The sequence below is a fragment of the Mesocricetus auratus genome, unplaced genomic scaffold (assembly GCF_017639785.1).
Source record: "Mesocricetus auratus isolate SY011 unplaced genomic scaffold, BCM_Maur_2.0 Super-Scaffold_6731, whole genome shotgun sequence".
NCBI lineage: Eukaryota > Metazoa > Chordata > Mammalia > Rodentia > Cricetidae > Mesocricetus > Mesocricetus auratus.
Genome location: NW_024429185.1, coordinates 8,936,929 through 8,962,150, shown reverse-complemented (window position 1 = coordinate 8,962,150; position 25,222 = coordinate 8,936,929). Strand labels below are relative to the sequence as shown.

Genomic DNA, 25,222 nt, shown 5'->3' with positions numbered 1-25,222 from the left:
ATGTGCCACTTGAACCATTTGCTAAGGTGCTGCTCAGTAATGCCTCACATGCTAGAACTTTTTCATCTTCCAGATAGGTAAAGGGCCCTACTTGTCCCTCCAACCCGCCTTCTCTTCAACACTTAGCTTGGATTTACAAATCCTCTTGACTCCTTCTCAGCAGTGCTATAGGAAACACAACCCTGGGTGGCACAAGGAATTTAAGAGCCATGTGAAACAAGCTGCACAGTGTGTCTGAGCAATCCCCACATTTTTCCTAATAAATCATTAGGCTGTCACCAAGAAGTACGGCGGGCACATCAGCCCTGAATAGTTGCCACCGGAAGCCCTTTCAAATTCACCCCCGCTCGTGGTGTCTTAATTAGGGTGATGACTGACTGTTGTGATGAAGAACCAGGACCAAATGCAACTCGGAGAGACAAGGGCATATTCTGCTGGCACTTCCCGTTCACAGTTCATCACTAAGGCAGCCAGGGCAGGAACCTGGAGGCAGGAGCTGATGCAGGGGTCACCGAGGAGGGCTGCTTCCTGGCCTGTTCCTTGTGGTTTGCTCTGCCTGCTTTCTTCCAGCACCCAGACCACCAGCCAGGGAATGGCCCCACCCACAATGGGCTGGGCCCTTCCACATCAATCACTAATGAAGACAAGGCCCTCCAGGTTTAACTGCAGCCTGATCTTTATGGGGGCATTTCCTCAACTGAGGTCCCCTCTTCTCCGGTGACATAAAAGCTAGCCCTGGCTGGCCTAGAACTCTCAACAGAGACCTGGATGACCTCAAACTCAGAGCTCCACCTGCCTCTGCCTCCAAGTGTAGGGCTCAAACATGCACCATACTCAGCAGGAAAGATTTTTATTCATGTGCATATGTGTGAGTATGCTCAAATGTGTGCTGGTGCCTGTGGAGGCCAGAAACAGCCGTGAGATGCGCTGTAACTAGACACACAAGCAGTTATGAGCTGACCAACACGGGTGCTAGGAATAGAACTCGGGTCCTCTGAGAAGAGCAGCAAGCATTCTTCTTCTTCCTCCTCCTTCTTTAAATTTGACACAACAGGGTTTCTCTGTGAAACGGCCCTGGCTATATCCTGGAACTCACTCTGTAAACCAGGCTGGCCTCGAAGTCACAGAGACTCGCCTGCCTCTGCCTCTGGGATTAAAGGTGTGCACCATGTCGCCACCACCACCACCACCACCAACCACCTCCCAGCAAGCATTCTTAACTGCTGAGCAATTTCTCCAGCCTCAACTATTAAGTCTTGATGCTATACCTTTCTGCCTCTTATAATATCAGCATTACTTCTTTCTGCCACATTCAACAGAACAAAATTAATGCATCTCTTATGAACCTCTTCAAAATCTCACGAAGAGCATCACATTTTCCCAAATGTCTTTTCCTTGTTCTATGGACTCCCAGTTTTGGGAAACTCTTCGTACAGTGAGGCCAGAGGTCTTCACTACTACACTGGCTATGAAATTTAGGCCTCAATTACCAGCCTTTCCTGGAACACGGAATTCAGAAATAAACTTGGTTTCACGACTGTTACAGTTTCAATGTAAACATGTCCTTGAAAGCTCACGTGACAAAGTTTGTTTCCAGCATTAACTGAGAGGGGACTAGATCACGAGGGTGCTAACGTCATAAATGGATTAATTCATATTAGCACAAAGTACTCTTTGGGGGCAGAGTTGAGATGGAGAAAGGAGATTCATGGGGCAGTCTATGTCTGAAGGGCAAATCTTTCTTTTAAAATTAGTATTATTTATTTAATATATATGGGTCTTTTGCCTACATGTATTCAGTTCTGGGAATTGAATATGGGTCCTCTGGAAGAACAGTGTCCTTAACACTGAGCCATCTCTCTGTCCCCTAAGGATGCATCTTGTCTCTAGGCCCTTCCTCCTTGACTCCCAGCTTCCTGCATAAAATAAAGGGAGCAGCTTTCATCCGCCATGCTCTTCCGCCAACATGTCCTAGCCTACCACACAGGCGCCCAGTGACAATGGGTTCAAACCCTCTGGCACCAGTAGCCAAAACAAGCCCTTCCTCCACAGCTTTTTTCCAGCGTTTTGTCACAGCAGAGATGAGCTGATTTAATACAATGGCTAGGGTCTGATGTGGGCAGAACAGAACGGGCTAACCAGTTTGCACGTCTGCAGACACAATTGAATTGCTGACTCTTACTGAACACGCTACCGACAAAGGGCCAAACATGACTGGATTAACCCGCCTAACCCAAGCTCGGTATCTGTCCCAAAGTCCAGGGAAGGCATTCTTCACATCTCCTAGCAGGGCACAGTAAAAGCTGGCAGCCGCCACACAGCAGCAGTAAATGTGACCACTCACAGCAGCCACCACAGGACTAACAAGCGGGTCATTCCAGAGTTGGCTCCGACTCCTCCACTCACACATAGCCATCTTGCTTTACTCAACTACTCCTTATTTTGGAGCTGGGGAGGACGCTCGGGAGTTAAGAACACTCGCTGCTCTTCTAGGGACCCCAGTTCGGTTCCCAGCAGCTATTTGAGGTGGTTCACACCTGTCAATAACTCCAGATCTTGGGGACCCGACACCTCCGCCTCTGGAAGCACCTGTGCTCATGTGTGCAACCCCCCCATGCGGATATGCACTTATACACAATTTTAAAAAATAATAAATTGGGCCCTCTCTGCCTTCTCTACCCTGGGAGCAGCTCCCCTGCCGTGGCCCCTCACCCCTGAAAATATACGCCTGCTCCAAGTTCATCTCCACCCGCTCCTTGGTCAGGAGAATATCTCAGCTGCCGAGTCGTCCCTGGTCTGCAGTGGAGCTGAATGGACCACAGACGTGGACAGATGAGGGCCTCAGCAACTTGGCAGCCCCTTGCTCTCTGACCTCCCTCATGCCTAGCCACGGCTTCCAAACCGGCGTCATTTGCGGGGGCATTGACACAGCCGCCAAGCTCATAGGGGCTACGGCTGCCACAGTTGGGGTAGCTGGCTCTGGGGCTGGGATTGGGACTGTTTTGGGAGCCTCATCATTGGTTATGCCAGGAACCCTTCTCTGAAGCAACAGCTCTTCTCCTACGCGAGTCTGGGCTTTGCCCTCCCAGGGGCCGTAGGCTCTTTGGCCTGACGGTGGCCTTTCTCATCCTCTTCGCCACGTGAAGCAGCTGACTCCATTTCCAACTCCATAGTACTTCCATGTCCCGCCTGCCCTGCGTGTCCCTTTTCCTGTGCCTGCCCAGGAAGTCTGGGGAGAGTGCTTGGCTCAGAGTTTGACAGAGAAGACAAATACATACTGTATTAATAATAATAAAAACAATAATAATAATAATAATAATAATACATTGGGTCGGGCATTGGTGGTGCACGCCTTTAATTCCAGCACTGGGGAGACAGAGGCAGGCGGATCTCTGTGAGTTCAAGGCCAGCATGGTCTACAGAGCGAGTGCCAGGATAGGCTCCAAAGCAATACAGAGAAACCCTGTCTCGAAAAACCAAAATAAATAAATATTAAATTTGTTTTTGGATACTGTTTTTTAAAGCTCTCAGTGTGTGTGTGTGTGTATGTGTGTGTGTGCACATGTGTGTGTGTTAACCCTGGTTCTTAACTAATCTTTACTAACCTCAGTCCTGTTCCTTCCATTCACATATTACCAAATGGCCACTTATACCACACAGCTTCCCTGTGACATTAGTAGTTCTCTCTGTACACTCTCTGTACACCATCGTGGCCTCTAGGCAGCCTTCTGTCTTTGCCACCGGGATTACCTTTCCCCTCCATAGTTTGTTCTTCCTGTCATCTGATATCCTGTTGACACAACTGGGGCCCCACTTCGTAGCTCCTGCAGCTGCTATCTTTCCCGCATGAGTCGACTTGTCACCTCAGACTACAATTCCAGCACATTCCGGACCTCGTTGATACTCAGAACCTTTGTGCCTGGCCGTCATTCTCCCTTTTATTGTTGGCTATTTCTTCATAAGTCTGTGAGATCTCTGATCCCATTTCCCCTGCAAAACTCATGAATGTTCAGCTTACACCCACTGATGATTCATTTCAAATCCAGCCTCTGTTCTGAGTCTGGCACTGCCCGAGCTGCTGTGGGTGTAGATAAGCAGAAGGTTCTGTGTGTTTTGCCCAGCTCAGAAGGTAGCTTGTATTAGGATTATGCCTCAGTCTATAAAAGTGGCTCTGCTGGTTGCCTTCCTGTTCTCTTTCTTCAAGACAAGGTCTCTCTGTGCAGATGAGGATGTCCTCAAACTTGCATCTATCTCCTTGCCTCAGCCTCCTGAGTGCTGGAATTACAGGTATGGACCACCATACCTGGCTAGACGCAGTTGCACAAGGTTTTATTCTGCCAAAAATGTTGAACTTTATTAAATTTTCATGTCTACCCTCCTATAATTTAGGCAAGCAATCACTGCTTGGTGTAAACATCTGTCAAAATAAACTGATTTGGATGCTGTTCTCTTGAAAGAAACACCATGTTGAGTGAGTGATTTAAATAATGGAATTACCAGCCTTGGCTGGTTATTTGTGGGTCTGCGCAGTGTCGGTTTATTACCAGTGTCTTTAACAGAAGTCTTCTGGAGACTGTCAAATCATTTTCAGATTTCTCGCACCCATTATGGCCCTTACTTACATCTTACTAACATACACACAAGCTCTGCTCTGCTTGCTGGCAGAGGAGTTGGGTTAGCTGTGTTCAGCCACCACCGAAACCTTCTGTGTTAACGGAACTGGTGGCAGTCAATCTGTGAGGGTTTCTTTTCTCCTTTAGATTGATTGTCAAAGACTAAGTGTTACCACTTGTAGGAACTGTGAAAGCTATACACTTACTTTATTAATTAGGAATATGAAGATGAGGTAGGCATATATTTTACCTAGAATGCTCTGTCTACTGGGGTGAGCTGTTTGTAGATCCAGGTGACGTCATTACTCATGCACTTGCTATGTCTTGTCTGGCTTTCATTCACTTACTAATCAGCTTATTTCCTTTGCTGGAGAGACACAAGGGAAAAGCTCACTGCCTTAGTGAGGGCAAGCTCTTGCACACACATGCACTCACGAAGACTGCATATGTATGTTGTTTATTATATATTATAGTTTATATGTCCAATATGTATTCTATAATGACATAGTTTATGTGCTTGGAGAGTATGTGCTATTGGCTCCAAGGGGGAAACTTATTATATGCTCATAGGCTTTATTCAGTGGCCACTGCTAAACTGCTCTAGGCAGAGAGTGTAGAACCAAGGCTGGTGACAAGACAGAGCAGTGGTCAAGAGGCTGAATGACTTCCCAGTGACTTGGAGATGGTGGCCTCAGGGACCTTTGCCTCTAACATGCAGCTGTAGAGCAATCAAGGAAGGAGCACAAACAAAAATACTGAGACATCTCAAAAAAAAAAATAAAAGTAGCCATTTGATGGGCCTAGTGGAAGCAAGGGGAGGGGTCAGTGCCACACCCGAGGAAGAGTGAGCACTGCCCCGGGTATGAAGGGGTATGCACGGACAACACTGGAATTCCGAGTGTTCATCAACTCCTTTATGTCAGTGCCCGCACTGGCTCTAAAACAATCCTTTCAGCTTCCCTAGAAGCTCAGTTACAACTGGAACCAAGTAGTTTCTCATCTTCAGAGTGGCGACGTATAGATATGATTAGGACTCCAGACTTTTCTCTCCTTGTATTTGCTTGAACTCACTGAAATTCAACTACCGGCAAGACAGGCTAAAAAGGCTCATATTTCAACTAATAATTCAAAGCCAATTTCCAAAGTGTCGTTTTTCACTAGAATTATTAAAATGCATCTAAACTGATGAGCTGCAATTCCAGCTCCTTTGTCTCTCTGGCTTGGCAAAAAGAGCTTTGAAACAAAGGTCTCGTTGATTTGGGAAATGTTTAAAATATGCCTGTCACCTAAAATCATGAGAAGACTACCCCAAACGACACACTCCCAGTATTGTCAGTAGACTGAGGTCATGGCAAATTCCTCACTTAAAACATCTTACTACTTACTATTAGCCGGGCATTGGTGGCGCACACCTTTAATCCCAGCACTCGGGAGGCAGAAGCAGGCGGATCTCTGTGAGTTCGAGGCCAGCTTGGGACAGCCTCCAAAACAATACAGAGAAACCCTGTCTCAAAAAAAAATTTCTATTATCATTAATCTACCACACTAATTATATCAATGAGTGGATTTTACTGTGGCTTCTTTTAAAGGCATTCTGTTTGTTTACTTATTAACTGTATGGGATGCCACAGAACACACGTGGGCATCAGAGGAAAACTTGGGGGGAGGGCATTGCTTCACTATTTCCATCATGCAGCCTTAGATCCTATCTTAGCTCCTTAGATCCTGTCTTACGGTGGTGAGTGCCCCGATCCACTGAGTCATCTCAGCAGCCCCCCCCCAACCTCACTCCCCCCCACCCCTTTCTTTTCTTTTGAGACAGGATCTCATGTGGTTAAGAGCAGTCCTGAACTCCCTATGTAGTCAAGCATCAACTATGACAACTACTTCAAAATAACATGACATTCCATGTGTATACTCTTTTTAGAGTTTGAGAATGAAAAGTAGCAGAGGCGGGGGACAGAAAGGGGGTTACAGCCGGGAGATTATCTAGGCGTGAACAGCTCTTAAGACTGGACTCCAAGCACTAGTTTTTGTATATATTTAGAACTTTTCATAGTAAAAGAGATTTTCAAATGTTACCTCTAAACCTAAGAAACTGGAGCAAACATAAAGCCAGAAGCATGATAGAAAAGCAATATAATCTTTAAGACTACACTCTGAATTGAAATAGAGCATTCTAGAAATAAAGAATCCATGCTTCTGTGTAATTTTACAGAAACTGTCTTTTCTTTTTTCTCAAAAGAAAAAAAAACCTAGACAACCATGAAGGAATCTACAAAGTAAGATGGAGATGTTCCAACTGGTACTATTTTTCTTCAGGCTCTGTAGTACGCCATAAGAAGCTGGGATTGTAAGTAAGAGCTCAATAAGTAAAGCCCACGTCTCTGAGAACACAGCTGAGTGATGGGTGAGCTGCTTCTGACTGGAGGAAGCAGCTCACCCAGGCCAGCTCAGCCCAGGAACTGACTCCCCTTCATCTATGGAGTCCATCTTGCTTTCCTCTCTCCCCAGGTGCCCCTCCTCCACGTTAAGAACCAACATTTACCAAGCGCGGTATCGACAAGCAGCTACTCTGGGGGAATCACGCTAAACAATGATGGCTTCATACACGTAAAACAAACATTTAAAAAAAAGCCCTACTCCAGCATACACAAGTCTCCTCCCCACTGTCCTGATGTAAGCCACTTGAAACACACACACGGTTAGTGGAAACTGCATTTATAAGGAATATCTTTCTATGTGACTGAAGAACAGAACTGTTGCCACGGGGAACACAGGGGTGAATTTAAAGCTGCACATTGTGGGGAAGGTTTACTGGCCGCCCATGTGACAGACAGTCCCGGGTTGACTTAAACGTGGATTCTGAAAGCTCCTCTCCAAATCAGCTTCCCCCAAAACAATGTAGGCCAGGAGGTGGCCGCCCCCAAAGAAATCCAGATATCCAGATGGCAGTGGTAACAGGGCATAGTGGATCTCATCTGAAATCCTAGGACCCAGGAGGATCAGAGACGTTCAAGGCCAGTCCTGGCTACACTAAATTAAAAAAAAAAAGGAAGAAGGAAGTGTTGGTAGCCAAGCACATATGCAAATTTTACACCTGCAACCCCAGCTACTAATAATGAAACTGAGCCAGGAGCATCCCAAGCAGGAGGGTCCCAGGCTTGATGCCTGTTAGGGCTACATGAGTACAAGGCATATCCAGCCAACTCAGTTAGACCCTGTCTCAGTAAAAACTAAAAATAAAGAAAGGGGTGTGGCTTTGGGCTTGAGCTTGCCTAGCACAAGGTCCTGGGTTCGATTCCTAATACTGGAAAAAGGGTGCGCGCATGGGCGGGTGAGAGGGGGTAGCTATATCGACAGTTACAAGCACTGGATGGCTCTAACATAGGATCCGGGTTCAGTTCCCAGCACTCATACTATAGCTCACAACCACTTGTAACTTCAGTTCTGAGGGACTCTGATCACTCTTCTGGCCTCCGTGGGCAAGTAGGTATACAGGCGTATGTGCAGGCAAAACACCACACATCAAAAAACAAAGTAAATAAACAAGGCATTTGCATGCTAGGCGTGGTGTCAAATACTCATAACCCCACGCAGCACTCTGGAAGCTGCGGTAGGATGGCTATGGTTTGAGGCCAGCCTAGAGGACATTAAGACCCATGTCAAACAACAAAACGAGAAGAGACTGTGGGAGCTTCTGGAGGGCTGCTCCTCCTGAGTCGACAGGGAACAGTTCTGTCAGGCTGTCTCCAGAAAGACGATTTAAAAAAAATGGGAAGCTTCCTGGTAACCTTCTTCACATGCATTTTTTAGTGTTTATAAATTCAAGGGAAGACGACAAGCTCCCTTTGTGACCTCAGGTCCATCGAAGGGGGCTGACAACAACCTAGACGCCGGCGGTGAGCCTGAGCGGTGAGTCTGAGCGGGCTGCAGAACAGCCACAGGCGCCCCTCTGCTGACACCACAGGCAGTCAAGGCACCACGTCTACAGACACACAGGCCACATCAAGATTTTGCTACTCTGAAGATTTTTTTTAGGGCACAAAATTGTTTCCATGGATACAGCAGAACAGGTACAAAACAACACTAAGGCAAAATAATTTCATCGCACATGCATACATTTTCTCATGCGCCTATGCGTTTGAAAGGATACTCGGGATTCAGTATTTCCATCAACAAGCTATCCTATCACTCAGTCCCAATACCTTTCATTTTGCTCTAGTTTTGAAGACCGGGCTAGCCCCAGACTCATTATGTGTACAAGGATGGCCTGGCGCTCCATCCCCAGCCTCCCCCATACTGGGATTATATGTATTTAACCACCGCTCCCAGTCTCTGTGGTGCTAGACAATCAAGCCCACAGCTCCACGCCTGCCGGGCAAGCATGCTACCAAGTACATCCCCAGCCGTACGGTTGCTTTTAAATTCAGAATTTTAAGACTATGTTTCAGTGTTGCAGTCCTATCATTCTAAAATTTTAAACACAATTTTGTGACGCCCAGATCCACAAACCTGGCACGACTTTCCAGTCCACTGTGGAGTCACCAAGATCTTGGGGGGGAGGGGGAGGGGATGGGGTTGCTTCCCACCAGTCTCAAACCCTGCTAAGGCTTGTGACACTTGCCTGCGTAAGTGTTGGCCTTATTCAGGAGGTCTGTGCATGCATGCATATCAGCAAAAGCCCGGATTCCTAAGCAGTTGACAGGGTGAAGCTGGGATTCTAAAAATTCACAGCATGTCTTCTTCACGTCCTGTAACTGTAGCAGGCCAGCTGCGGGGAGGAGGACCTGCAACACACAAGCGAAACACTTAGGGAACAGCGGTGGGCCGCCACCCTCCCCTTGCCAGGTCTCCGTGACGTAGGCACAGCCACGGACAACATCCACATAGTCCCCGCAAACAAATGCAATAGTTAGGGTGAATAGGAGGGTGATTTTTCACATTCCCCATAATTTCCACAGGTCAGGTCTCCATCACCTATATCACACAGGGTTCTCCTAATGCTTTGTTTGATAAACATAAAATGTTCATTTGAACCTTTTGACTTTTACTTAAGTGTGTGCACGCATGTGGTGTGTGTTAGGGTCATGTGTGCCACAGCCTCTGTGTGGAGGGAAAAGTTAGTAACTGGTAGAGACAATTCTCTCCTTCCACCTTTACAAGGGCTCCAGGGACTGAATTTGAGCTGCAGGGCTTGACAGGCAGGCATCTTTATGCGCTGAGCCAACTCTCCAGTCCTCATTTAAAATTTTAAAAAACACCTTAATTAGGATGCTAGGGGGTGCTATGGTGCAACAACAAAAAAATGCATTTGTTTCCTTAGTGCAAGCAGTCACTGCTTTCAGGATTGGTGGAGAAGGGGTGGGCCGAGAGAGACACATAACACAAGAAAACTGCACTACCACAGACAGCTCTAAGTTCTATGGTTTCACTAATGCAACAACCTGCTATCCCTGGGTGACAGGGGTGGGGGATGGACATGCATCCAACGATTTTAAATTCAACCTAAGTCTCAAGCTACAAGCAAACAATTTCTGTAGAATGTAATACATATGCTAAGAAGTAATGCATAAAAAGTAACTGCCTAATAGTTTTTAAATGTGTGCTCATGTTTAAGTAACTCCAAGCAATTCAATAGTAATCACGGGTTATTCTGGGGGGACTTGGCTAAAATCTTCACCATAAATACGGCCCGCCATCACTTCAATCCTTTTCAATGGGTCAATAATAGAGAACACTTTTCCCTGTAAATGAATTAGGATGCTGGCCACGTAAAAGACCACATTTGAAAGTCAAATTAAGGAGAAAAAAATTCATTTAAAAAGTCATGCAATTCCTGCTGTTCTTATGAAGGCCACCTACCTCCCCTGTTCCTCTAATCCACTGTTAGGACAGCAGTCAGTTTTAGAAGAGACTATATTAGCATGGAAAAACAACCTTCTAAGTTCCTTCAGGGTTATTTTGGAAAGGCTGGGATTTATGTAGCTCAATGGTAAAGTGCACACAAAAAGATAATTTACTTTAATACACACTACATTGCAGCCCAAAGACAAAAAGTGTTTATGGATAGCTCTTAAGACTTTCCCATGTCTAGGTAAGAAGACTTAAATTTGCAGAAGAAAGAACATGTCTCTTTTGTTCGTGCATGAAGCATCGAGGCTTTCACTGAAATGTGGAGGCTGTGTGTGTGCAAGTAGCAGCTGCCAGGACTGAAGACTAAGAGGCTTCACTGTGGTTTAACTCAAGTCTATCAACTACCATTATTTTTCCTCTGAAAACACAGAAAGAACATCTGGAGACACCAGAAGAAGACCAACATGCAAATAACACGTAGATAAGGTGGTGAGAGGCAAACCTTTTGCATGATGTGCAGTGTGGCTCCCTACATTATGGGAATGACTCTCCACAGAAGGCTTTAATTTGTTGATCGCATTCACACTGGAAGGATTTTCTGTGCGAGCACAATTGTGCTCTAAAGCAACGTAAAATGCACCCCAAGACACTTAACAACGCAGCCATTTAATTCGGCAAACATACATAGCCTAGAAAGTGGTCTTCGGTGTAATATTCACTCTTTGGAATTTATACAAATAAACAGTAATGATCGCCCATCTAATCAGCATTTCCCGATGATGGCGCAGTGCTTTTTAGTAGGTTCCATGGTAGTGATAACACAGCAGGTAAGAGGGAAAAGTGGCTGAGAAGAAACAGGCTTGCTTACACACTGCTGGGGTGGGGGTACGGATGGAGTGGACTTACATGAAGAACATTTTGTTTATTTCAACCCAAACTGCCACGGCATATCGCCTCTGACTCAGCAGCTGAACCTACTGACTCACTAACATGTGCACAGTCTCCCCACTTCATGATATTGTGGGTAAAAGTGGAACATGGAGGTGGGGGTCTGAATCACACACAGAGCCTGCTTAAATAACTGGTACTATCCATTCAATGGAACATCTTGCAGTCATTAAAAGGGGGGAAAGAACTACACAAATGAGATTGTTTACAATATATTCTCGGGTTCTCGGGTGAAATAACATATATATATATATATATATATATATATATATATATATATATTCTAACAGACAGATTCATCCACGCATGCAAATAACTATTCAAGAAAGCAGCTTGTGCAGGCTTTAAAACTTTTTTTAAAAGAGTGTGTGTGTGTGTGTGTGTGTGTGTGTTTGAGTCAGGGTCTCTTCCTAAATCTGGGACTCTCATTTTCTTGGTTAGTCAGGAGCCATCAAGCCTCAGCAGTCCTGTCTCTGCCACCCTGCTTGGGTTGGGGCAAGGGTACAGTTGGTCACTAGATGTCTGGCTTGCTACATGGATCCTGGAATCTGTACTCCCAATCTCATGAATACAACAAGCCCTTCTTAACTGCCTAGCCTTCTCTCCATTTTTATTTACTCTGCTTTGCTGGTTTTAGTTTAATTTAATTTAAGAAGTCCAGAGCTAGCTTATTAGAAGAAAGAAGTTCATTAAAATTATAGTGCTTGACAGCAAAGGTAGAACTTTCGAGGACAAACTACCTGAATTGTTTTTTACGAGATGAGCAACGAGATCATTGTTTTCAGGCTTGGTAAACACATGTTAAACACATGAGTCAACTGTAAAAAACATTCATTACTATTTTTATCTTGCTGGTAAATTCTTCAAAACTGCCTTAGTTTTGTGATGTAATTTTACTAGGACCAAACTAAAAGAACTCACAATTATGTAATTAGTTACACACAACCTCAAAACAAACAAGTAATTACTGTCCCAGTTCATTAACGTGACACCTGGTGAGCACGAGTCACTCATGACGCCAACATGGAAGTAGCTAGGACCACAACAACTACCTAGAGCAGAGGCAGTTAAACAGCTGTTAAAATAAAATGGCCCACACCCCAGTTACCAGAATCACTCAGGGAGCTGAGAGCCTGTGGCTGTGTATCTTAGGATCTAATCAATTAAGTTTCCGATTTTTCTCACGAAGAACCCAAACTCAAGTGAGGTTGAAGAAAATGTCTAAGTCACATGGCCATGTCACGGAAAGCTGGGAATATGATACAGCTGACCAACTCTTTGGCCTACCATTCCAACACCTTCAGTCCCACCTCTAGGTACAAAATGAAAGTATCTGCATAATTTCTAAATATCCCATATTATCCTTTCATCGCAGTGCTAAACACAATCGTTTCAATAAAATCACTCTCCCAGTAGTTTCCATTTACAGAGTACCAAGGAAGACAGAGAGCTAAGCAACCGATGCCAATAATGCCTCATTCTCGGTGTTATTATGTGGAAGTTAAAACAGAGCCTTGGCCTTGAAGACAGTTTGTAACTCACCTAAGGCCAAACATCTGATACGGCAACAAGCCAAGCCAGTTATGTGACTGATACTAAGCAAAATGGGGTAACTACTTCAGACAGCACATAGATATTCCATGTACATGGTTCACAACGTAAACCAGGGGCTGGAGAGATGGCTCAGTGGCTAAGAATGCCTGATCTTCCAGAGGACTAGAGTTTACTTCTCAGCACCCAAGGTGAGTGGCCACGATGGGTGGCTCACAATAGTTCCAGGGGACCCAACACACTCTTCTGGACTCCATGGACACCCACACATATGCATATGTACGCACACACACACAGACAAATTAAAAATCCTTTATGTTGTGTACAATGTGGCTCAACGGGTAATTAAATTGAAAGAGAAGGATACAACGTTGGGAGGGCATAGGAAATGGGGATGGATCTAGAAGTAGTTAGGGGTACTGGAGGGAATATGATCAAGATATGCTGTATGACATTCTCAAAGAATTCATAAAGTATTGCATTAAAAACATAAAGCAACAAGAGTGTACTTTAAAGGTTACCGTCTCTTTATTTTTAATTATATAAACACTCTTACATAAGTGCATCTAAGGAAGCAAACTTAAGCCAATAGAGAGAAATTAATTAAAAACTTATTAGGAATCACAATACAGAACATGGCAAAATCCTGAAGATGGCAGGTAAAGGTTGTAATTTTGAAAACACTGATTTGTGAGATAGAATTTACTCTATAATCTTCCAGCATTTGCTGTGATTTTACGTGTCAACAGAAGGGTAGATGGCTCTCATAACACCAGAGCTTATTTTGTTCTGAGTCAGGTAAACTGTACTATTGGATACATGACAGGAAACACACAGAAATTAAAAAACAAACAAAACATAAAAATGAGGTTTCTGTATCTCTACACTGTTCATGTGGGCCTCAAATTTGTCATTCTTCTACTGCAGTGGCCTTAGTGGTAGGGCTACAAGCATGTGCGGTCTTGAACAACTGGAGTGATTTTCAGATTTGCTATAAGTCATAAATATATCTTGTATCTGTCACGGCCAAGCACAGTAGCAGATGCTTTTAATCCCAGCACTCAGGAGACAGAAGCAAGCAGATCTCTGAATTCCAGGTCAGCCAGAGCTACATGCTGATACACTATCTAAAACAAGCAAACAAACAAAAACCACAAAAGCAACTAAAGGATCAAAACCTAGATTTATCCTTCTAAAATTCGTTTTTCTGATCTTTCTAGATTAAAGAAGCAACTGAGCAATGAACCAGTTTGTGGGGAGGGGAGGGGCGAGGTGGGGCTCAAGTGGAAAGCCTTAACCACGCTGTACAGCGCTCTACTGAGCCACATCGTCAGCCCCAGTCACGTCTCACGTGAGAGTGGAATTACCCTGACACAACCTGCCAGACACCTCTCATCTAGCTAATAGAAATTTTCCACTTACTCCTGCTTCAGCGGCATTGGCCCTGAGACCGAGAGAAAAGACCCCAGAGCATTAGAAGACACTCAGTACATCCCTAAACACGGAGGAAAGCAACTGTGACATCCCAGAGATCTGAGGAACAGGAATGCAGAGCAAATCAGAGTGTACATCCGGGGAAGACCACATTCCTAAAGTCACGGTACCCACCACCACCACCACCACTTAGGTACTGGAATCTCTAGGAGAAATGTGTGACATGGGAGGAGGCTGTCCCTTCCCACGGCTTCTCCGTCTGCTCAATTCTGTCAGTAGTGAGGTCCACTTAAACCCAGGCATTGTCACCTCCGGCCTGGTCCCTTCCAGTTACTAACAACAATTATTCTGTGTGACCACACTATTCTTATGTACTGGTCCCGGTGTTCACGGCCTACCTCCCTAAGGAGTATAAATGCTGTGGCAGCAAGGGCAAATCTGTTTTATCCAGGCTGGCCTCTGAGGTCCTAGATGAATACCTACATGCCTCACACACCAATCGACCTGAATGGAAATTATTAGTTACTGCCGTTTAGAACAGATACAATTTAGAGCGCTTCTTAATCAGATTTGCACACATGGTTTTTAGGAATATATTTGCATGTGATATTTCTTGGGTTCTACCTCAAAATCCTCTCAGCCTGACCTCTTACTGAAGCCACCACCAAAGTTACCACCTCCTGAGCTGACTCCATGACGATATCACAGCACACCCTACCCCTAAGCCTCTGCCACACTCCTATGTGGCATATCACAATTTAAAAAACAAAACAAAAACAAACTTCTAAGCAGAATACATTCTATGGTATTCTTTTCTAAAAAGATATTTATAATTTTTTTGAGACAGTTTTACTATGTAGCTCTGGCTGCCTGGAGCTCACTATTTGGATCAGGTCGGCCTTGAACTCACAGACTGAACTCATACTGGCTCACACAAGCAGTGAGCTAATTCATTGTGAGTATGGGTGTGCCTATGTGTGGGTATACACATGTAAGTGCAGGTGCTCATGTGGGCCATTAAGAGGGTGTTAGATCCCCTGGAGCTTGCGGCACAGGTGGCTGTGAGCAGAATGAGCAGAATTGCACCAGTATTGGGAACTTAACCACTGAGTCATCGAGTGTGTGTGTGTGTGCGTGTGTGTGTGTGTGTGTGTGTGTGTGTGTGTGTGTGTGTGTGTGTGTGTCCAGTTAGTGGCAATCAGAAGTTTTCTTACTGTTCTAATAGCTGGGTACCATGTGAAGGGTCACACATCACTTTGTAAAAAGAAAGACGCAAGTGAAAGGACCCCTCTCTCTACCTTGAGAACTCTGACCAACAAGCCGTGAGTGCAGGAGTTGCTGATGAAACGCACTCTCTGTGTGACTCTGGCCACCCAGCACCACACTGCCTGACCTCGGGCTGACCTCTGAGCTCCACGATGTCTTCTATGGTAGGTCGGGGCTCTGTAGAAGAGTAAGAATGAGCTCCATGGTACTCTTCTTGTAGACAGCAGCGTCTCAAAAGTTTAGGGAAAGATTAAGTAGATGAGCACGGCAGCTAGTTAATTAAATAACCCTAACTCAATGCTATCATTTGAGAAAATACATTTTTTCACTTAGAAATGGTAATTTCATAAAGACAAATTAAAGGCTATAGAAACTATACTCAGGAGAAGCATCCCATAATGAACTAAGAAGGTGGGCGGGGGGCACCGCTGATTAGCAAAGACAACCAGAATACTAGACAAGGAAGCCTGAACCAAACGATTAGCGTCCCTGGGACACTTTTCCCAGCTGCGCATTTTAAAGTAAGATGCTTTTATCTTACCTCACACTGACAAGGCAAATTACACGTGCTACGCTGTGCTCAGACAAGCACGTTTCTTCTGGCTGGCTGTTAGCATCTGTAGTGTATTTTCAGCTTGGGTACTTACTCCACTATAGGGGAAATAATTTATATAGTATGTTTTTTAGATCCTTGGCCATTAGTCTGTTTATTAAGAAGAGACCATGAAGGTTCTGGGTATTGCACACATAAGATGCTCGAACGTCTAAGAAACCATGAATGTGAAACTGACGGTTCGATCACTGCAAACTCACAAATTCACTACAAGAGGGTGGGTTTTTATTAACTTGCCAACCCTTTTATGTGTGTCACAGAAACAAGGACCTGAAAGCAAACAAGACAACAGATGCCCAAGGAATGACATTATCTCCACACATGAAGAAGCTGAATGTTGTTGGACTCGAGGAGTCACATTCTGGGGAGTAGCAAAATAACTTAATGGGCAAAAGCTCTCTATGTAAGCATAAGGATCTGAGTTTAATTGCCTAGAACCCACAATTTAAAAAAAACAAAGTCAAGAAAACCAGCATGCTCCTATACTCTGAGCACTGGGCAGGCAGAGACAGGAGGCTCCTGGAGCTGGTTGACTAGTTTAGCTGAACTGGGGAGCTCAAAGTTCATCCAGAGAATCTGAAGTAAATAAGGGATAGAGGGGGAGAGGGAGAGGGAGAGGGAGAGGGAGAGGGAGAGGGAGAGGGAGAGGGAGAGGGAGGGAGAGGGAGGGAGAGGGAGAGGGAGGGAGAGGGAGAGGGAGGGAGAGGGAGGGAGAAGGAGAGGGAGAGGGAGGTGCAGAGTGACTGAGGAAAAAAACATTCAATGTTGACCTTTGGCTCCCATACACATGCTCACAGACGTATGAACGAACACACACACACACACACACACACACACACACACACACACACACAGGAGCACATAAAAAATCTCACTTTGAAATAAAATCAGTGGTTTTCACCAGCATGCAAGCGTCTTCTAAAAGCTGCACCCAACTCCCAGACCCTAAGCAAGTCATGCTCTGCGGGGCTGTTTTCTCAACTCCCTGCTCATTTACTGACACAAGATGGTTACGAGTCGAAGGGCCACTGAGCAGCACTAGCACCTGGCTGCGGAGACCTCAGTGGGCACACGAAAGAAACAGGAAGGCTGTACTTCCTCTTTCGGGGATGCAGGACTAAGCCGCACGGTTTGGAAACAGGAAGTGTTTATCTCGGGCACCGCGCCATCTTCTTAGTCACAGCTCTACCTCTCAGAACTGGGAGCCTCAGCCAGGAAGCAGCCCTCTGTTCTCACCATCTCAACCACGCCTCGCCACCCTCTGAACACACCTGCCCACTGGCTCTGCCCAACATGCCCTTACCCAAGCTCCATCCCTTGAGATATCTACCAATAGCAGGGTCCAAAGCTCTTTGTTCAATGACAGTCCACACTGCAGTTAATATGAAAACACCTCCAGAGTAAGTTTTGCCTACAGGCATTTAATGTGTTAAGAGAGACTGACTCCTCAACTATACCTGTGATGGTGGCCTTTCCAGTAATATAACCACGGGATAGAAAGAAAAACTGGGGGAAAACACAGCCTTCAGTCCATCTTTACATAGCCCCTATTTCAATCTTTTACAACCCAAGATACCTGTGACGATGACCCAAACATACAGAGCAGACAACACCTACCTTGTGTACAGCATTGTGTCAATCAACCACTTAACACAGGGCTGATCTATGATCGCTAACACTGTCGTTTTGTTTTGTTTTCTGGAACTGAAGGGAAGATTCAATCCCATGACAAAGAAACAAGGATCTGTTCTCTCTGTCTCACATCAATCAGGCCTTCGCTTTTGACCAAATGTTCTTAAAATGAAACCCATCTGTACCCATGATTCATATGTTAGTAACAAGCCTCCATCCCTCTAACCCAGAAGCTATCTCCCATTAACAACTGTTCACAAAGGAAAAATCAGCTTTCTCCAACAGATGTCACTGCGCATACAAACCACACTTTAGTGCACACCTCATGCCCAGCAAGAGATGGCTAACACAAAACAAACTCAGTGGTATTTTTGGAGGGGTTATTTGTCTCATAATGCTTTGTCTTTGCTTTTTATTTTTTTAATGCTTACAGGTCTTTTGCTTATATATTTTGGTTTCCAGTTTTGTGTTTCTATGAGCTTTCTATATGAGAGAATGTATGTGTCTGTATATGTTTCTTGTGCTTTTTCTTTGGCTCTTTTTGTTGGTTTTTTTTTTATCCTATTCTGGTTTGTTTTTGTTTTATTATTTTTTAGATGACTGCTTTCTAATGAGAGGAGTTAAGGGGTGGATTTAGGTAGGAGGGATGGTGGGGAAGAGTTGGGGGAAGGGAAACTGTGGTTAGAGTATAGTGTATGAAAAAGATATATTTTTAACTGAAAAGAGAAAAATACGTTGATAAATATATCTTAAATATTCTTAAATGATGTAATCAGGTGCCTACCTGTAATCTCAGCACCTGTGAGGTGGAGGCAGGAGGACAGGGTTACTAAAAAACTTCAGGCTAGCCTGGGCTATATTTCCAGTTCTAGACCAGCATGGGCTATCCTAAGTGCCAGCAGATGCTACAGAGCAAAACCCTTCCTCAAAAGAAATGCAGATGTGATCAAAGGCCATTCACAGAACAGTACACACAGGAGGTGAGCAACACATCTAGTGTCCTTCTAGTTATCAAATACACATAAATTAAAACAATGAGAAAGGAACATAACTACACACACACACTCAAACGAAGGAACCATACGCCTGGGTCCTATCCTAGCCTCTCTTAGAAACTAAATAAGCCCTATTTTATTTAAAGCATAGAAAGAGAGGGGGGTGCAGAAGCTTTGGCCCTTTGACCCTATATATATTTGGAAATGTACTCTGAGAAAACAGAAAAAGAAACCCACAAAACAGATTATATCCATATATTTTACTAAAGTACTTATTATTCATATGCCCAGGAAAAACCACGTAGCAATGTGGCAATGCTTGACTCAAATACTGTAAAGCAACATGACAAGATGTTTTACAGCCAGGGCTAATGAAGACTGGTGAGTTGCTAGGTAACCCGGGCAAGCCTTGAACTCACACTCACCTGCCTTAACCTCCCAAGCACCAGGATTATAGGTATGTGCTGACACACCAGGCATCAAGATAATATGGCTTTTAAAACAACGACCATTTCTCTGGGCTGTGGATGTAGCTGAATAGTACATACAGCATTTGCCTACCATATGCCAAGTCCTGAGCTCAATTTCCAGCATCACAAAAAACATAAAATAAATGTAGCAAAAGAAAACTTCCAAAATATTTGTTATAACTTATAATAAAGTTTATCAATATTCATTATCATAATACCTTGGAGTAAAGGTATAACATACTATAAAATAAAGTGGACACAAAGCCACACACAGCTACAGGAGAAAAGCCTGGTGACCAGTAGGTTACACAAGGAATGCAAAAACAGCTGGACATTTGCACACCCTTCATTTCTCCCGCCGTACCAAGGACATGAGTGAAGACAGGGATCTACTAGTGTCTTCTAATGACAGCTTGGCTTCTGCCCTTACACCCTGCATCTGAGCCCAATCTTGTCTCTAACAGGAGAGTTTCTGAACCAATAAAGCTAGCTGACTTAATGCCATTGCTAAGGTGGCCTTAGCATCATAACATACTATTCTCCAGACCCAGTTCCAGCCCACCTGCCCCTCACCCATTTCTCCCAACAAGGATCCTTCCCCTCCAAGAGGACAGCTACCTGGCCCAGCTTTGTACTCCCAACAGTTCTGCTATGCAGGAGTCCTGCCCAGGCTCCTGGCCTAGACTGAGGACGGTCTCCCTTCAGGGTTCTTTCTCCAGTCTCATCTGGCCAGGATGCCTCGGGGGCTCAACTTCTACTCACGCTAAAGAACCAGTGAGGATTTATTCATTTGAAAATGACTTATTATTCATTTAACAAATTTGTATTGAACACCCACCTCTGTGCTAACTAATAATTCTAGGGATACAGAAATTAACAAAACAGACAAAACCGTCAGCCCTCCTGAGGCTCAGATTCTATCAGGGATGGCATCCATTTATTTAGCCGGAGCACACACAGCTCCCTCACCTCAATACTCCTGCCTTCCAAGAGGTCTTTGCATTCCAAAACCCAAAGCCATGGACAGCCTGAGGTTGGAAGTGAGGGACTGTAGATGTTAACACCAGCCTGCCACTGAATTCTTAGACTGCCTCAAGAGCATGAATTGACTGAGAAGAATCTAGAATGGACAGCATGCCACAGACTTTAGTCAGAGAACTCAAACCTTGAATCTAGAATCATCCCATAGTAGCTCTGTGAGTGACCCTGGAAAACCACTGAGTCCTCATTGGTTTCCCATTTGTAAGGCACTGCTCTGTCTGGGACGTTATAAAAAACTAACCTGTGTCCTTGCGTGACCAAATGGCTGAGATATGGAATGTAGATGGTCCTTTCCTTTAAAACAGGTATTTCATCTTATGATTCCTTCTCAAATGCAATGCACTCTTGTCTCGTTCACTTAGTGCTTTCTCCTTAAGGTATCCCTACAAACCAGAAAATGTAGGTGCACTGATAATCCCAGCATCTGAGGCCAGCCTAAGTAACAGTGCAAGACCCTACTGAAAACAAAATAAAAACAAATATCAAAAGGACCTTTCATATTAGGTGTGTTTATTTATATTATTTTCATTTCTGAGATAGGGCTGTACTATCTGGCCCAAGCTGGTCTCAGACTCCAGGTTCTCTGGCCTCTGCCTCCAGCATCCTGGGAACACAGCTGAGTGCCACCACAATCAAATTTGCCTTCTGCATCTACACTGGATCCTTCTAAATTCCTCCCTTCCACAGCTCTAGAATTTCCCAAATAACTAAAGAGCAGACTACCACTAAGTTCACACCACCTTCCAAGAACATAATTTAGGACTTGAAATGTAGTAAGTTAGCAAAGAGCATGCCTAGCATGCAGGAGGCTGAGTTTGATCCCCAGTCCCACATACAAATGGGCTTGGTAGTGCACATCACTTAGGAAGAGGAAGCAGGGGCATGAGAAGTTAAAGGCTATCCTAACCTACACAGAGAGTTCAAAGCCAGCCTGGGCTATATAACATCCAACAAAATAAGACCAGCAGGCTGAAAGGCCAATTCGATGTCTAAAATAGAAAACAGAAAGCAGTAAGCACCCTCAGTAGACCTCAGAATTTGCCTTTAAATTATTAAAACATTGAAGTACCAGAAGGCATGCTCAAGTAGCTCAGAGGAGAGTGGTAAGATGTATCTTCCGATGAACAACTAAGGGTACCGCTTGCCTCTCGAAGGTGGGCACAGGCACCTTAACAACTGTAATGACAACTGCCAAATTAAATGGCAAATACAACTGTCAAAATAATTTCTCAACCGGGTATTGCTGGCGCACGCCTTTAATCCCAGCACTCGGGAGGCAGAGGAAGGCGGATCTCTGTGAGTTCAAGATCAGCCTGGTCTACCACCGAGTGAGTTCCAGGACAGGATCCAAAACAATACAGAGAAGCTCTGTCTCCAAAAAAAACCCAAAATAAAAAAAAAAATAATAATAATGATAATAAATAATTTCTCTCCATTGCCTCATTTGGTGACAAAACTACACTGGGAGTAGTAATTCAGGGAGTTCCTTGGAGCCCTGATTTTTTTTTCTTTCTCTTTTAACACAAGAGTTCCACTATGTAGCCCTGGATAGCCCGGAACTCAAGGTGTATGGCCCCATACTCACAGAGCTTTGCCTGCCAATGCCTTCTAAGCGCAGGTGCAAATTTTAAAGAAAGCTAATTTTTTTGTAGAAATCAAAAAAATCAGCACTAAATCAAAACAGAGGTATATAGATACATACAAACAATAAAATCTTAACCCTTGAAGAACTATTTGAAGGGCTGGTGACATAAATTATTTGGTACAGCACTTGCATTATAAACACAAAGGAAGAACCCACATAAAAATGCCAGAGCCAGGCATGGTGGTACACACCTTTAATCCCTGCACTTAGGATCTCTGATTTGGAGGTCAACTCATCTACAGAGTGGGTTCTGGGTCAGATAGGGTTACATAAAGAGACCCTGTCTCAAAAAGCAAAAGAAACAAACAAAAAAGCTAAGTACAGTGCCTGCTCTTTATTATCCTGGTGTTGAGGAGGGGATGGGAAGGCATCGCTGGGACTCACCAGCCATGTATCCTAACTGATGGACTCCAGGTCAATGAGACAACTTGTTTCACCCAGTAGACAAATGGTGTTCCTGAGAGTAACATATCAGGTAGTCTGCTGGCCTCCACATTTGTGTTCAAGCACGCGCGCGCACACACACACACACACACACACACACACACACACACTTATTATAAGAGAGGGGGAATAGGTACTTGTCAGTTGCATATTGTTTTTCATAAGAAATAACATCTCTCCTCTGAACTCTGTCTGCATTAAATATTCATGCACCACCTCTCAACTTTGTGTCTCAAAGCTAATGTGAGACATAAAAAGAAACAGATGGCAAGATTAAATTAATCTAGAAAAATAGAAAGAAAGATACATAGCAAAGCACCTAAGCAAAAAAACTCAAATTAGATTTTACTTTATAGGAAATTAAGTCCACCTATCATACTGAAAGCTTGGTTGACCCAAACAAGAACTTAATTACAGCATATTTGTTAAGCTCAGCTGACCATCGCAGCTCTTTAGACCTTTTCATAATACCCCAAACTGTTGACATGAGTGCTTATCAACACACTATATCACATAGTCAATAAACATAAAAGATCACTCAGCAAGAAGGAAGAAACAAACTACCGACAAGCTACCTAGCGGAAGCTCATAAACTCGACGGTGTGGGATGGACATCAGGACCCTAAATCACATCCTGGATGTTGTTTAGACAAAGTTCAAAACAGCCAAAACTATTCTCATAGAAATCACATCGGTAGCCTGGAAAGGGGTGAAATATTTGGAAAGATCTCCGAGTTTCTTTGTGTTCAATATCTTGATACACCATGGGCCATAAGTAGCTGCACTTGTTAAAATTCGGCAAACCACACAGTTAAGACCTAAATTAGACTTCACTAAGGAAATGAAGATGAGCCCTTAAAACCCACACTAAGGGCTGAGGATGTATGTAGCTCAGCAGTGAAGCTACACACAATAGGCCCTTCATCACCATCAAAATACAAAACAGACATCACACACTGGAGATTAGCCAGAAGTCATCAGGTGGTATTCATAAGCCATTCACCTCATTTTTTTTAAAATGGGAAATAATGGCCCTGTCTGGTAAGATCTAAAACTTTAAACCAAAACAAAAACATCAAATGTAGTCATGTAACAAAATTTCTACAGCAGCATTCAGAGACGTCATTTAAACTAGTAACTGGAGGTAGACAAGATGGCTCACTGGGTACAGTGCCTGCTATGCAAATGCAAAGACCTAAATTCAGACCCACAGCACCCACAACAAAAAGTGGGCTATGCATCTATAAGCTAAACACCGGGAAGTGGAGACAGGAAGGTCTCCAAGGCTCACTAGCCGGTTAGTCAAGACAACTGATGAACACCAGGTTCAACAAGAAACCCTGTTTCACAAAATAAAGTGGAAAGTAATCAAGGAAATCACCCGGTGTCAAACTCAGGCCTCTGCATACACAGTAATACAACACACACACACACACCGCAGACCATTAACATCGTGAATATACATTAGTGATGTATTCAGTTTTTCACAATAGAAATTTCAGAATCAAACATTTTCAAAAGCACAGGAATTTCTTAACCTACCAGTGAGACTAAGACATCCAAGTTCAAAAGGTCACACTAATTTTAAAATGTATATAGTAATAATGCTAGGCTTTACAAAAATTTGTTTGCTCTCAAACTTAACGTGCCAGATTCATGAATAATTGAATTTCAGGCCCTCTTAACCGCCACGCCTGTTAGGAGAGACACACTCTGGGTACTGACAGCCAGGTGGGTTCAAGCATGCCATACACAGCCTCCATACCTAGACAACAGGACGCAAAGATCAAAGGCCATGAAAAGCTCCTGTCTGCTGCATGCTTTACTCTGTTTTTTCACTATTGTTCAAGATGATTACAGAAGGGCTATAATTTGCAGTGTTATAATCAGGGTCAAGTTCGCTTTTTGTCCATGGAGATAAATGTCTTTTATGTGCCACATAAAGCTACTGAAAGCATGAGCCTCAGAATGATTCAGCCATGTGGACATCTTGAAAGATTACATACTTTAATGACACAAAGTCACATGCGAGTTAATTACTGAAGCTTCTGAGACACCCACCTGTGTCCCAAACAAGGACTCAGAGTCCTTCAAGGCTGGTACCCACCGAGTTCTAGAAGATGTTATCAGGGTAAGGCTTTAAATTTCTCCAACTCGCTCAGTGTAACAGCCTTCCCAGACCAAATGAAATAAGGTTTTTATGTGCTCTGTCCTCCTAACTTACATGGAATAAAACACAAATTAACTGGAATGTCTAGAAAAAAGCATGTTCTAGCTGCTCAAATATTCAACCAAAATCAGACTTCCACAAAACCACTAAATTGTAGATAAAATTTTCCAGTTTTGGATATTAAGAAACCTACACGTATGCCATCCTGATGAGGTTGATAAAGCATGTTAGGCGATAACTAAATATTAGAACATCAGATAACACACACCTATGACACAATCTGGTTGATCAGTAGTAACTAGAAATAGCCATTAGTTCTGAGGTTTGGATCAGGGATTTTTATGTATGATTTTTTTCAAGTTTTAACTTATGTTTCTAGGCACATCATCTAGAAAGAGGACTTACTTTCTGTCACACAGTAAAAGAGAATATAAGTAGACAGCAATAGTCCTCCACATGGTGTGGAGGGAGAGAACATGTTTTCCCCAGCCACTGAGTGTCAAACCAAAAATCATGCTACAACCACTCCGCCAGAGTTTTATGC

The 25,222-nt window shown here is 43.9% G+C and overlaps 1 protein-coding gene and 1 pseudogene across 3 annotated transcripts in view; one reads left to right on the top strand and one right to left on the bottom strand.

The window, feature by feature from the left end:
• Nucleotides 1-25,222, bottom strand: part of Klhl2 (kelch like family member 2) — a 110,335-nt gene that overhangs the window by 31,707 nt on the left and 53,406 nt on the right. For all 3 annotated transcript variants that reach the window (XM_040742232.1, XM_005075185.4, XM_040742233.1), the window contains one exon: nt 9,241-9,403. In XM_040742232.1, the coding sequence (XP_040598166.1) occupies nt 9,241-9,403 (163 nt within the window). The remainder of the gene's footprint in view (nt 1-9,240; nt 9,404-25,222) is intronic.
• LOC106021544 lies at nt 2,668-3,144 on the top strand (annotated as a pseudogene).